Source organism: Nicotiana tabacum, chromosome 15 (assembly GCF_000715075.1).
Source record: "Nicotiana tabacum cultivar K326 chromosome 15, ASM71507v2, whole genome shotgun sequence".
Classification (NCBI taxonomy): domain Eukaryota; kingdom Viridiplantae; phylum Streptophyta; class Magnoliopsida; order Solanales; family Solanaceae; genus Nicotiana; species Nicotiana tabacum.
The window spans coordinates 21,755,910-21,770,296 of NC_134094.1; the positions used below are offsets into that span (position 1 = coordinate 21,755,910).

The window sequence follows — 14,387 nt, forward strand, 5'->3', positions numbered from 1 at the left end:
ATGATAATTGCGACGGATATGTGTTGTCGCTAAGAGTAGCAATAGATACGAACCGTAGCTAATTCGGTGCTAACTTACCAACAGATTCAATTATTTCGTTAGTAAGGGGTTAGCTACGAGCAAATTAGCGACATATACTAATCCGTCGCTATTCCGTTGCTAAACCTATTTAGCGACGGAAATATACTATTTAGCTACGAAATTCGCCCGTCACTAAAGCCGATTTTTTTTGTAGTGTCCCTACGTCTCATTCTTATGACTATTACGAATTTTCTCAGAAAGTAATTATGCCTCAGTTCTATGAATAGTTATAGAACTTCTATTCTGTAGATGACGTGGTTTCATAATTCATTCAATATCCCATGAGTCTTAGTTATGACAGATCATTCTATTATGAATATATATCTTAGTCTAGTCCTATTTAGCATTCCGGTATCATGTAACCCAATATGGTTCACTATTTCAGAATCATGTATTGCAGTATGATTCTAAGTTTTTTATTTTAAATCCTGAATGTTGAACACTTGTACTTGGGCCCGAGCCCGCAGTTTGTGCGCGCGCAGGCGCGCGCGCACATACACACACACACACACATATATATATTGGGCCTTAGGCTACAGTTTATTTATTCAGATAAAAGGTGGTTCATCATTCAAAAGATGGAGTATTCATATCCTTACTTTCTTTGTTCAGTTCGGTTTATCAGTTATCAATTCTCAGTTATCAGTTTTAATTTCAGTATTCTTTAGAGGCTTCGTAAACTATAGTCGAGTGAGTCAGATGTTAGCAGGCTTTTATGTGTTAGACTTGTCGGCTACTCGTTTATACTTGCATACTTTTCAGTACTTTTCGCATTTATGATATTTCAATCAGACTCTTTAGTTAATCAACATGTTGCATGTTTATATTCATCTTACAATTATACCACATGTTGATCCATCCATCCAGTTGGTTCGCTCGGTCACATGCAGTTAGGTACCGAGTGTCGTGTTACGCCCAGGCCATGGTTCGGGGCGTAACATTTTTTTAGTTGAGTTATGCACAATATCTATTTTTTTAACATAGTAGAGAGAAAATACCGATCCTGGTTCAAGTCTCGCTACCATCAAAAAGATTTTTCAATACTTGACCCATGAAAAACAATCAAACACACACATAAAAGGATGTGATTATATAATTAATAAAAGTCTATCCACTTACTTAAACTTTTAGATAAGACGATCAAACAATTAGTAAATATTTGCTTGAGTCATTTAGAACAAAGAATGAAATAGTTTTAGTGCCAAATAGCAAAGAACAAATTAAGGTTCAAGTGTGTAGTGTGAATAACAGTTTTAGCATTTCTTTATTATCTTTGCCTGGCCAAACCGTGTAACTTGTCTCACAATTTTCAGCTCTTTCTACCTCTATATAAGAGACCCCTTACCTTCCCTTCCCACATTAAACAGAAAAGATCCAACTCTCAAACTTAGCCGGCCATGAAAACACAAAATTGGTCACTATTAAAGACACTCATGAAAAATGCAGCCAAGAAGATAGCTTTTCTACTTAGTTATAACATGCAGAAATGGAAATTAACTTCAAAAATCCTTAGCTTTCGAAGGAAGCATCCTATAAAATTATTCAAAAAGTGTAAGAGCAGCTCCTTATATGATGTAATTCGCGACATTGATGAATTTGAACAACGGGATGATCCTTCTATACGTTGTATTCAAAGAATCAGAAGTAATGTGGATAACGATGATGAAAATGACATTGATCGAAGATCGGAGGTGTTTATTGCTAATTTTAGAAGACAACTTAGATTGGAAAGACAGATTTCTTTGGAGCTTCGGTACAGTACATGATCATGAAGATTTCTTGTTGAGCAAGTAATCGACTGTTTAAGAGTTTTTGGAGAATATAATTTGTTATTTATTTATTTATTTTGTTTAATTTCACTTTCTTTATGAGTTCTGCAGCCAAAAGAATATATAGGTCTTAAGTTTATTGAACAAACTGCTATTTAATTAAAATTTTCCTTTGTTATTGTCATGATCATGATACTGTTATTATAAGTACTGAATTACTGTTTCTCTTTGGTTAACCCAAGAAATGAAAAGAAAAAAGAATTCATCTCTTTCTATTTGTTCTTTCTAGCTTAGGATTATATTGCACTATTATGTATTGACTGAAAGTAGACTTAGGTTCAACCTTTAAATCCAAGTTAGACCAAGAGAAAACTTTGTCTTTAGAGCCCAAGATTAATAGCTTAATTAATATACTATATTATTATTGTGGGACAATGGACCATGTCCAACCGTCGAATTCCTAGTCTGAAGTTGGACTAAGTGAACGATTTGTCCTTGGGAGCCCAAGTTTAGTAACTTCAAAGCCATGCTCAAAGCTATATCAAGTGATATTTTACCCCTAGGATTAATAATAAGATCTCACGTTACGTGTTAGAATATCCTACGTTAGTCAAAGGAATGATCAATCCTTGTATCTTTGGATAATTTTCATTTTATGAGTTAACATTTAGGGTTGAGTTAGACAAGAGTTTCATTTTCTTTGTCACAAGCTGATGTACCGAATATTACTTGAGAAAACGTGATGTTGTCTCTTTGTGTGGTCTAAAGGCAATTCTTGCCTTGAGTTTGTCTCAACTCTCAAGGTCAATTTCTTTACATGATTTTTGCTAAAAATCATTCTTTACATGATTTTTCGATTGACTAATATCACCAAATGGTTCAACTTTGGCTCTTATTTCTAAGCTAAAACAATTTTATGTTCTACTATAGTTCCTCAAGTCCCACCTTAGTACTTAAAGACTTCACCAGTAATAACAGATCCGTGAAAACAAGGAAATTCATCTTGTGAGGATTCCCAACTACTAGTAAATCGAGTCGTGGTTGCTACAGACGATTTGCTCCCGCAAGGAGAAACCCGTAAGTCTGCTAACTACTCCATCTGTTTCAATTTTGATGACACGTTTTTCTTATTAGTCCGTTCAAAAAAGAAAGATATATTTTTATATTTAAAAATAATTTAACTTTAAACTTTTCATTCTACCCACTTTATCCTTAATGAGAAGCTTTTATAGTCACACAAATATTATGGTCCCACTAAGATTTTGCCCCTTAAGTTTTAGCACCACATATTTCAAAAGTCATTCTTTTTTTCTCTTAAATTTTATGTCAAGTCCAACTACATCATCTAAATTGAAATGAAGGGAATATTATTTATAGGTTAATACTACAATAAGATTAAAAGAGGAATTCATAACCTAAATCAATTTAATCGTTAATATCTTTTGTTATGACTTATAAGTTTCTTAAGGAATCAATGGTATCAGGACAGGGGCAGATCCAATTGAACATGCACGTGCACATACAAAATAGAATAAAATCGTTATGAACCCTCTGATTCTATATCTTGAATATGCCTCTGTATCAGCTTCAACGGTGAAAAATTAAGAACCATATCACTCATGTAATCTACATCATAACCTGAAATTGATTCGGGTTCTTCTTTGAGAGATCAAACAGAGCTCGACTAGTTACCAGATGAAAATTTAAACAATCTTGTCATAGTTATATATGACGGTAAATATTACAATTGGAAAATAACAATGTCCCACTTTTTCGCATAATGTATAAATTCTTTTTATTGCTCCAAAAAAAGCAATTTTCTTTTGTTACAATATCCACTTCTTTGGGGGAATTATAAGCATACAAGTTACAACAATGAATGGTCCTTATACACAACAACACAAGTATATGTACTTACCTGTGATCTTGTAAGGAAATGACAGTTTCAAAAGCACTAGCCAATGCTTTCACTCTATTCTTCCTTTGCTCTCTAAGTTTACTTGCAGTTTCTTCAATCACATCATTAGATACTACACTTTCCTTCTTATTCCCTTGCACCAAATGAAGATAAGGCTTTGCAAATGCCATAGTGCTAATTTTGTTCTCTTCCTTTCCTTTGTTTCTTCCTTCACTTTTTTCCTCTTTCTCTTCTTTAATATCCAAATTCATTTCTTTTTCCTCATTTTCCTTTCCCTCCTCTTTCTCTTGTTGACAATTATCCAATTCTTTTAATAATACTTCACTTTCTTGAACCTCCTCTTTCTTTTCTTGGTTCTCATTCAATGCTCTTATTGCACTTTCTTGTTTTTCTGTCTCTTCAACATCAAGTTTACTAGGCTCCTTCTTGATTTCTTCTACTTCTTTATGGTTGTTGATGCTTGTTTCTTCAACTAGTAGTTTTTCTTCTTCTATTTCCATCTTAACGACTTTTTGATTTTCGACAACATATAATGAGGATTCAGCAGCCTTGAGGTATTCATCGATGTTTACAATTTCACTTAGTTCTTCATTATCTTCATCAATGACTAAATTACTTTCACTATTTACTACCTCTTGTTCTAATTCTTCACCCTGAGGATCAATATGCTCAACTATATCTGTTAAACTCGATGTTATAAATGTTTTTGATGTTAAACCAGCAGGACTATCTTGCTTCACTGCCCTAGCATAGAGGCCAGGAGTATGTTTTTTCCCAATAACATCCTTAGTACTAGTATGAGATGATTTGGACAATTTATTCATAAGGGGTTTTTGGGAAGTGGACTTTTTACCTGAAAATGATAAGGATGGTTTGATAATTCTTTCCCTAGGATTAGGAGATATTGTTCTGTTTTTTAGCAGGGGAGAAGACAAGGGAGGCTTATGATCGAACGATCTTCTTCGAGCTAGAGTTTGTTTATTGTGAATGTTGGGATCACTACTTGATGTGGTAAGCTTCTTACCTTGAGGACTATTATCAAGAACAGAATGTAGGGGAGGCCTATGATCGAACGATAATCTTCTTCGAGCTAGACTTTGTTTACTGTGAATGTTGGGATCACTACTTGATGAGGGTAGCTTCTTGCCACGAGTATTATCAAGACTAGAAGATAAGGGAGGTCTATGATCCAACGATAATCTTCTTCGAGCTAGAGTTTGTGTATTATGAATGTTGGGAGGAACACTTGATGATGAGGCTACTAGCTTCTTGCCTCTAGTATTATCAAGATTAGAAGATAGGGCAGCCTTATAATCCAACGATCTTCTTCGAGTTAGAGTTTGTTTATTGTGAATATTGGGATCACTCGACGAAGTTACATTCTTGCCATGAGCATTATCAAGACTAGAAGGAGGCTTATCGAACGATGTTTTATGCTTTGGAGTTTGTTTATGGTGAATGTTGGAATAACTTGATGAAGCTGGTTTGGATTTGAGATAGCTAGGGATGATGTTCTTATTTGAGGCAGTAGGAATAATGGAATTATGTGTGTGGACAAGAGACTTTGTTTTAGATATGTTGGTGCTTCTCTTACCCTTTACTAGAGGGGCAATGTCCCTTGTCCTTGTTGCCATTCCTTTGCCTAAAGTCCTTGACAAGATCTTGAACCTGCAATTGTTGCAAAATGTATAAACAGGTTAATACTTAACAAGTCTAAGATTTACAAGTTGGACTAATTAACGGCTTCATTTTTTCAAAATAATTTTGAAAATATTGTTCGTTTATGAAATATGATCATGTTTTGGGGAAAGAATTTTCAAGTTCTCAAAAGCTGGTTTATGGCAGTTTTGGGTGAATTTTGTTTTTCCCACTCACAAAACATTAACTTTTCTTCAAATGAAATGCATGTCCAAACATAACTTCAACTTCTAAAAATTATTTTTCAACACAACTTCAAAAACTCTTTTTTCAAGTTTCAATCAAAACTATGTCCAAACGCTAGCTAAGTTGTAACAATCACAAGACAAATAGTCAAACTTAAACCACAATAGTGTAACCAATCTAATATGTTCAATTAACAATTCTCCGGAAAACCTCATCATATAAATCTAAATGTTATTAAATTCAATAAAAGACGAAAAAATCATTCCTAAAAATCTCGTTAAGTTCTTAACAAAATTCCGAAAGAAAATACTATTTTTTTCATGCACTTTAATTTGTCCACAAAAAAATTATTATTTCTCTATTCTTCAACTATTAATGTTAATTATAACCAACAGGTAACGCCGGAGCCACAAAGATAGAAGGATGATCAATTGAGCACCTTTATCAAAAAAAATGCATTGTGCATATAATACAAGATGCTTCATATACAAGCCAAAAATTTATGTATATATTTAATTTTGAACAATAGTAATGAAATTTTTGGTTTCGTCACTGACAATATCACATATTTCTTGAAATCATCACAGGAAAATATACAAATTAATAAAGGATTATATAAACGGGGGAGAGAGGGGAAAGAAATGAGAAAGATGCACCTTTTTTTATTAAAAAAAATGAGCGAAAGCCTTCATTATTAAAAAAGTAGATAATTGATAGAGGAAAGAAACTGAAGAATTTGGAGGAAAAAAGAAGGAAGGAGAGGAAAGGGGAAAAAAAGGAAAAGAGCAATTTGGGAGGGAAAGAATTTATAAGAAGAAAGTTTGTTGATATTAAATGGTTCGAAAATTGGCAGTTTGGTTGTTATAGTTTATGCGTAAAGTATGCACAACCCAAGATTGTTAAAAGCACAAAAACAAATAATTACGCCAAAACTATATTATCCCCTAAGAGAGAAAAGTAATTAAATTGTTTTTTTATTAACTTAACTCGAACATTAATCCATTTTTTATTAATTTCTAGCCATGAGAATTTTGTTAATATTTTATATTATATATATTATGTTTTATTAAGAAGGACTATCAACGTGAAACGAGAGAAAACAAAGCCCATTACTCTGAAAGCATGGCTCTTGGCTCTCTCCTCCCCCGAGTGTAACACCCCGGAAAAATTTCGAACAGTTTTAAGACCATTAAGGAGATTGGCGGGTGCTAATTATATTAATTCGGATATGAACAAGACTGATAATTTGAATGATATCAATTGATCATCATAATATATGTATGAGGTGCATTAAGAATGGTTTATGGTCTAAGAAGAGCCCTAAGGCTAAGTCAAGTTGAAAATTATATGATGAGATAAAGTTTCAAGCGAGTTCGCGCAAGACCTAACTTCAAATGAGCATAACTCTCACGATATGAAGATTTATATGGTATATAACCTATCCAAAGAAAGGTCTATATGTCTAGTTTCTAATGCTTCAAACTGTTTGTCATTTGGAGATTCCTACAAGAAGTTATTACTTTTTTACTAAAGGGTGGCAGAACAGCTACGCGAGTCTTGCGTAGCCTACGCAGCATAGCAGTGTAGCCTACGCACTATTACGTAGGCAAATCCAGCAACTTTCAGTTGAAGGGGAATGAAAGTCCACCCTGCGTAGCCTTTGTGCGTAGCCTACGCAGGAGGCTACACAGCTTCAAGGGTCATTTTAAGGAGTTGAAAAACGTTGGTTTAGAGAGAGAATGAGTTAGTTCTTCATCTTGAAATAGATTTCTAGAGAGAAGGAGGAGCTCTTCCACCATGGATACACTTCAAGGTAAGTTATTTTGGTACAAGGATGATTATATAACATCATTTAGTGATAATACTAACATTAATATGGATCAAATCCATAGGAAATGGGTTGAATCTTCAAGAACACCAAAAAAAGAAAAAGTTAGATTCTTCCACCAAGAGGTAATCCCTTCACTTGAGTTTCATATATATGTCATATTGGAGTATGGGTAGCATGTTTATGAGTTTTATTTGAAGTTGTAATGGGATATTGTATGAACCCTAAGGGAGGATCTTGAAAATGATATTTTGGGCAAAGAAGAAGATAAATAGTGATGAATTGATATAAAAGGAATTATTTTGAGTTTCTAATGATTCCAATAAACTTGATAACTTAAATTGATGAACAAATTGAATATGGAATCACCATTTTGACAACATACAACACTAGTTCTTGAAATGGGTGTTCTTGAACATATGGTTTTGTTGGAGAAGACAATGAATAGTGACTTAATGATGTTGGGTAATTAACATAGTATTATAAATGACTCCAAATGATTATTAAATGATAAGAATGTAATTGAATAGGCTAATGGATGGGCCTATTGGATAATTTGGGTTGGTTGAAAGCTTGTTGTCGAATTATGAAGCCTAAATGGATATTTATGAATCTTTTCGTATTTATTTTGATGTAGTTGGGATATCTAATGGTAGGTATTGAATTGTGAGTGATATTTGGACATTTTAATCAATTGGAGCATTGTAGTATTTTCGGAGCTTGAAGGTTGAGGTAAGTAACTCTTCTAATCTTGGAGCTGAGGGTATGAATCCTGAATATACGTATTATGTGAATTGTTTGGAGGTGACGCACATGCTGGGTGACGGGCGTGTGGGCGTGCACTATAGAAATTGTGACGTAATTGGTTCCGTAAAATTTTGTAGTTAAATAATCTTGGTATTTTCTATGTAGTTTTATGTGTTGAAGAAATTGAGCTGAGAATCATATTAAAAATCATATTAAGGCTATGTGCCAGTATTATTGAGACCCACAGAGGTCATATTGCTGTTGAATTATTTTTTTAAAATGAAATTTCATACTCAAACATGTTCATTCATTTCATATCATATCTCAGTCTCTGTTACTATTTATTGATTCATCATATCATCATTTCGGACTAGTTTCATGATATTGTGAGCCCGAGAGACTGGAGAGATTGATGACTAAGTGAGGCCGAGGGCCTGATTGTGAGAATAATTATGGGATCGGGCTGCACGCCGCAGTATGTCATATTGGCTTTATATACTTTATTATTATGGGATCGGGCTGCACGCCGCAGCAGGCCAGATTGGCTTATTATAGCACGTGAGTTATCCGTGCGGATCCAGATATTGATACTATAGCACGTGAGTTGTCCGTACAACACGTGAGTTGTCCGTGCAGATTATAGTGCTTGAGCTAAAGGAGCCCCTCCGGAGTCTGTACACACCCCCTAGTGAGCGCAGGTACCTACTGAGTGTGAGTGTCGAGTGCCGAGTGTCGAGTGCGAGTGCCGAGCGATTAGGAGAATTAAGTGACTGTGAGGATTGAGTGACTATGAGGACTGAGTGATGGGGAGGGCTGAGTGAATTGATACTCTGAGAGTATGCATATGAGTTCATCTCTGAGATACATTGCATTGACATGCACACATGATATTCAGGCATAGAGATGTATTTTTTCTCATATTGTACGATATTACACCATTCATGATTTGTCACACATATTGGCAGATGTGCATAGTGATGCATTTGTTTTACACTGGTTATCTGGAAAGAAAAATGAAAGATCTTATTTATTATTGAAAGGATTTTGGAAAAATTATTATTTTCAAACTTATTCATATTTTTGGCAACTCCGGTAAACGATTTGGGTTTTCATTGATGTACTTGAAATGCAGAACTATTTTCAGAAATCATGTTTTTGCTGAGCATTTGATTGTTGAGTTACTTCTGGTATTACTTGTTTAAGTTGTTATGAACTATTGTTGGTTATTGAAGTTGGGACCCGACCTTGGTACAAGCTCGTCACTACTTTCAACCTAAGGTTAGGTTTGTTACTTATTGAGTACATGGGGTCGGTTGTACTCATACTACACTTTTGCACCTTGCGTGCAGATGTTGGTTGCTGATGTTGCTGTGTTCGTTGGGAGATGGATCTGAAGATGTACCTGCGTTCCGGTTGTAGCTGCCTCTTGTTCATGGTAGCCTTAGATTCATAAAACTCTGTTTATGTACTTTTCAAACAGATGATGTATTTACTTCATACCATATTTGTAAACTCTATTCTTAGAAGATCATGATTTGTACTACCACTTCTTGGGGAATGTATAAGATTAAGATTTTTGTTTACTTAAATTTCTTTAATAATTATTATTGGAATTGGATAGTTGATAATTGGCTTACCTAGCTGGTTGGGTTAGGTGCCATCACGACTAGTTGGATTTTGGGTCGTGAAATTGAGCTCGTCCATTTATCGGTTGATCTCTTGCACTCATGTTCGAATGTTTGCTTGCCTTTTAGGTCCCCGAGTGAGATTTTTGTTCATTGCAGCTAGGGTTGTTCAAAACCGAATCAAAACTGTTAACCGAACCGAACCGATAGTTTGTTGGCTTATTGATATCGGATTATGGGGGTAATGGATGGTGAACAGATTGAGATTTTATAATTAACGGCTTAACGGTTTGGGGGCGGATTACTCAATTTTCTTATCGGATAAACCGTTAACCCGTTAAGAATTTTTATATTTATACTTTCCTATGGATCTTGAAGTAGCAAGAACTCCTAAGACTCGATGTCCATTCTAATTTATAACTTTCCCACCATAATTTTTAATTCTATCCAGCTCATCAGGTCTGTTAGGATGTGAGTCAGTTAACAAAACTACCCATAAAAAAGAATTCATTTCAATATTATACCAAAATATTTCTATTTGGTTTAGCCGATAAACCGCCTGATAATCGTTAATCAGATACCAATCTGCCCATTATCTTATTGGATGGCTAGCAGATTACTACATTTATAATTCAATAACCGATAAGTCGAACCGTTAAGCATAATTATCCGCCCGATAAACACCCCTAAATTTGCATCCCCCTTCAAGGTTCTTCGTACATGAATAGTACCAGGACCCTTGTACCCACACCCCCTTTATTTTCCTTTAAATAAAAAAAATAGTGGCTAAATTCACATTCCATTTCCAAATTATCAAGGATTTATAAGATCTTTCTGTTGGTGCATTTTAATTATAAAATTATAATATTAAAGTGCATTATTTTTTGTGAAGTAATGATTATAAATTGGCAAGAAAGTGGTCATTACTTTGGTGTAACTCATGAAACCACTAATGCTACTATCTACTACTAATTACCCACTAAATATTAAATTTTGTTACCACAACCATATTCTACAATTTTATTATCTCACTACCTTATTATTTATTTTATGGAATAAATTCTACACCTATAAATAATGGTGTTTCTTCCTTGTATCGTAGATGGGAAAATATTGTGGTGTGCATGTAAAAAGTGAAATTGGTGTAGTGAAAAAGAGATTTAAGAGAAGGAGAAAATCTAAGTCAACAACTTATTCTCTACAAAAGAGAATATTATATTTGTTGAAGGAAGGTGTTCATTTTGGTGGAGTTTTGGACTCAACAACTTGTCCAGAGTTTGTTCGAGTCATACGACGTTGTCGGGCTGTTGTATCCTGGAGGGGACAAGTCAAGGATATTACTGCTGGACCGGTGAAGATGCTACTGCATTGGGCTTGAATCTCCTTAAAAAGAGCGAGATATCCGCGCCTCAGCCTGAAGAATATTTATTTATTTTTTTTCATATTATTTTTTCAACTGTAATTACTTGTAATTTCACCAACACTTTCCGTTAGTTTTTTTGATATAGTTTCTTGATTATGTAATGGGAAGCACATCATATAGCAATCTCATGGAATCACAGCTCATACTCTAATTATTAGAGAAAATTTTACACTTCTTAAGAGTAACATACATAACTAGCATATCTTTATTACTGTTACAGAAATAGGCAGATTTTATAACAAATATAGCATTTAAATTTTTTAAATATAATAGCAAACTTAATTTAAACGCTAGTACTCTACTAAATAAGGGATTAAATGGGCAATTTTTATAAGTATACATTTTCTTTTTAAACTCCTATCTTTACTCTTGAAATGAAAATCTAAGCGGTTGCAATTAAATCACTTTTCACATGAGCTTCCATGACCTTCTTGCCCTCTCTCCTCCAAAATGCTACAATTTTGTACCTTTTGTCACTAATGTTGCAACTGGAAATTTATATAAGTAAATGAACTAGTTGTAACACCTTAATGTGATGTTATAAAACATGGCTTTTTTCAACGGAAAAAGGGTGAAAATTACTCATATCATTTGAAAATGGTTTAAAATTATTCTCTGTCCATCTTTTGGTCCAAAAATACACATAAAATTATTTCTATTCCTATAGCTACCCCTCGTACGACAGAAAATGTGGGTTCCCCTTTTAGTGTGTTGACAACGTATTATTAGGCCACATAGCTATTTAGCTAAAACAAAATAAATAGGTGTGATTTGTGTGTTTCAGTGGGTTTTATTAACATGTTTCATATATAGTAACTAAAAGAATCATGCTTCTTTCTTTGATATTGTCTAAGAAGACACGTGTGAAAAAAATAAGGAAGAAGATATAATAAATAAAAAGAAGAAGAATTAGAAGCAGACCTATAGTTGAACTCTGAAGAAAAGCAAGAGGATGGGTAATAACTTAGTATTAACATCTCATTCCATTATGTTTACCACATTTTTAGTTCACTTTGCACAATACACATTTCGAAGCATAACATGTACGGCACCTGAGAGGTAACACATAACTTTCATAACAAAAAACACTAAATTGCAAGCTTGGAAAGATAAACTCGTAATTGCGAAGATAAACTCGCAATTATGAGAACTGCTGGCCTAGGCTTTCTTCGCAATTGCGATAAAAATCACACAATTGCCATACTTTCTTGGTTCGCATTTGCGATGTATGATCTCGCAATTGCGAGATCAGAGGCCTGCAACAGGTACAGTTATACCAGCAAAATTTTCTAAGTTCAAAACATCCTGTGGCCTATCCGAAACTCACCCGAGTCCTCGGAGCTCCAAACCAAATATGCAGCAAGTCTAAAAACATCATACGAATTTGCTCGTGCGATCAAATCACATAAATAACACCTAAAACTATGGATTTAGCACCAAAACCCATGAATTCCTCAAGAACATTTCAAAACTACTATCTTCTCAACTGGACATCCGAATCACGTCAAATCAACTCCGATTTCTACCAAATTTCACAGACATGACTTATATATTATATTAAACCTGTACCGGGCTCCGAAACCAAAATACGGGCATGTACCGGAATCCGGAACTAAAATACAGGTCCGATACCAACGAGATCAAACATTAATCAATTTCTTTAAATCCATAGAATTTCAGTCTTATAATTTTCATCAAAAATTCATTTTTCGAGCTAGGGACCTCGAAATTCGATTTCGGGCATACGCCAAAGTCCCATATTTTACAACGACCTTCCGGGAACGTCGGAACACATATCCGAGTCCGTTTACTCAAAACGTTGACCAAAGTCAACTAAAAATTAATTTTAAATCCCAAATATTATTATTTCATAAATTTCCACATCAAGGCTTTTCGAATTTACGTCCGGACTGCGCACACAAATTGAGGTATGTAAAAATAAGGTTTTAAAGGCTAACGAGCCTGTAATAGAGTCTTAATTCACAAGATGACCCTTTGGGTCATCACAATCTCTACCTCTAAAACAACCGTTCGTACTCGAACGGACATAAATAAATAAAAAATACCCGAACTGGCGAACAAGTGGGGATATCTACTCCGCATGTCCGACTCGGACTCCCAAGTAGCTGCCTCAACAAGCTGACCTCTCCACTGCACTAGAACTGAAAGGTAACTCTTTGACCTCAACTAACGAACCTGCTGGTCTAGAATGGCTACCGGCTCCTCCTCATAAGTCAAATCCTTATCCAATTTGACAGAGCTGAAATGTAACACGTGGGACGGGTCACCATGATATTTCTGGAGCATAGACACATGGAACACTGGATGAACCACTGATAAACTAGGTGGTAATGCAAGCATATAAGCTACTTCACCCACCCTTTCAAGAATTTCAAAGGGTCCGATATACCTAGGGATCAACTTGCCCTTCTTTTCGAACCTCATTACACCTTTCATAGGTGAAACCCGAAGCAATATTCTTTCTCCAACCATGAATGCAATATCACGAACTTTACGATCGGCATAACCCTTTTGCCTAGACTGAACTGTGCGAAGTCGATCCTGAATAATCTTGACCTTATCCAAGGCATCATATACAAAATCGGTACTCAACAACCGAGCCTCTCCCGGTTCAAACCAACAACCTAGCAATCGACATCGCCTTCCGTATAATGCCTCATATGGGGTCATCTGAATGCTCGACTGGTAGTTATTATTATAAGCAAATTCCACAAGCGGCAAGAAATGATCCCACGAACCTCCAAAGTCTATAACACAAGCGCAAAGCATATCTTCCAATATCTGAATAGTGCGCTCTGACTGCCCGTTTGACCGTGGATGAAATGATGTACTCAACTCCACCCGCGTGCCTAACTCACGATGTACAACCCTCCAGAAGTGTGAGGTAAACTGTGCATCTCGATCTGAAATAATAGACACGGGCACACCGTAAAGGCGGGCAATCTCACGAATGTAAATTTCAGCTAACTTCTATGAAGAATAGGTAACTGCCACTGGAATGAAATGTGCTGACTTGGTCAACTTATCCACAATGACCCAAACTGCGTCAAATTTTCTCTGAGTCCGTGGGAGCCCAACAACAAATCCATAG

General features: G+C 35.1%; 1 protein-coding gene across 1 annotated transcript; it reads right to left on the reverse strand.

The window, feature by feature from the left end:
* Positions 1 to 3,597: 3,597 nt before the first annotated feature.
* Positions 3,598 to 6,429, reverse strand: LOC142169425 (uncharacterized). Its single transcript, XM_075230648.1, has 2 exons — positions 6,309 to 6,429; positions 3,598 to 5,436 (listed from the first exon to the last, which is right to left on the reverse strand). The coding sequence occupies exon 2, from the start codon at positions 5,400 to 5,402 to the stop codon at positions 3,765 to 3,767; it is 1,638 nt and encodes a 545-aa protein (XP_075086749.1). The 5' UTR covers positions 5,403 to 5,436; positions 6,309 to 6,429; the 3' UTR covers positions 3,598 to 3,764.
* Positions 6,430 to 14,387: the final 7,958 nt, after the last annotated feature.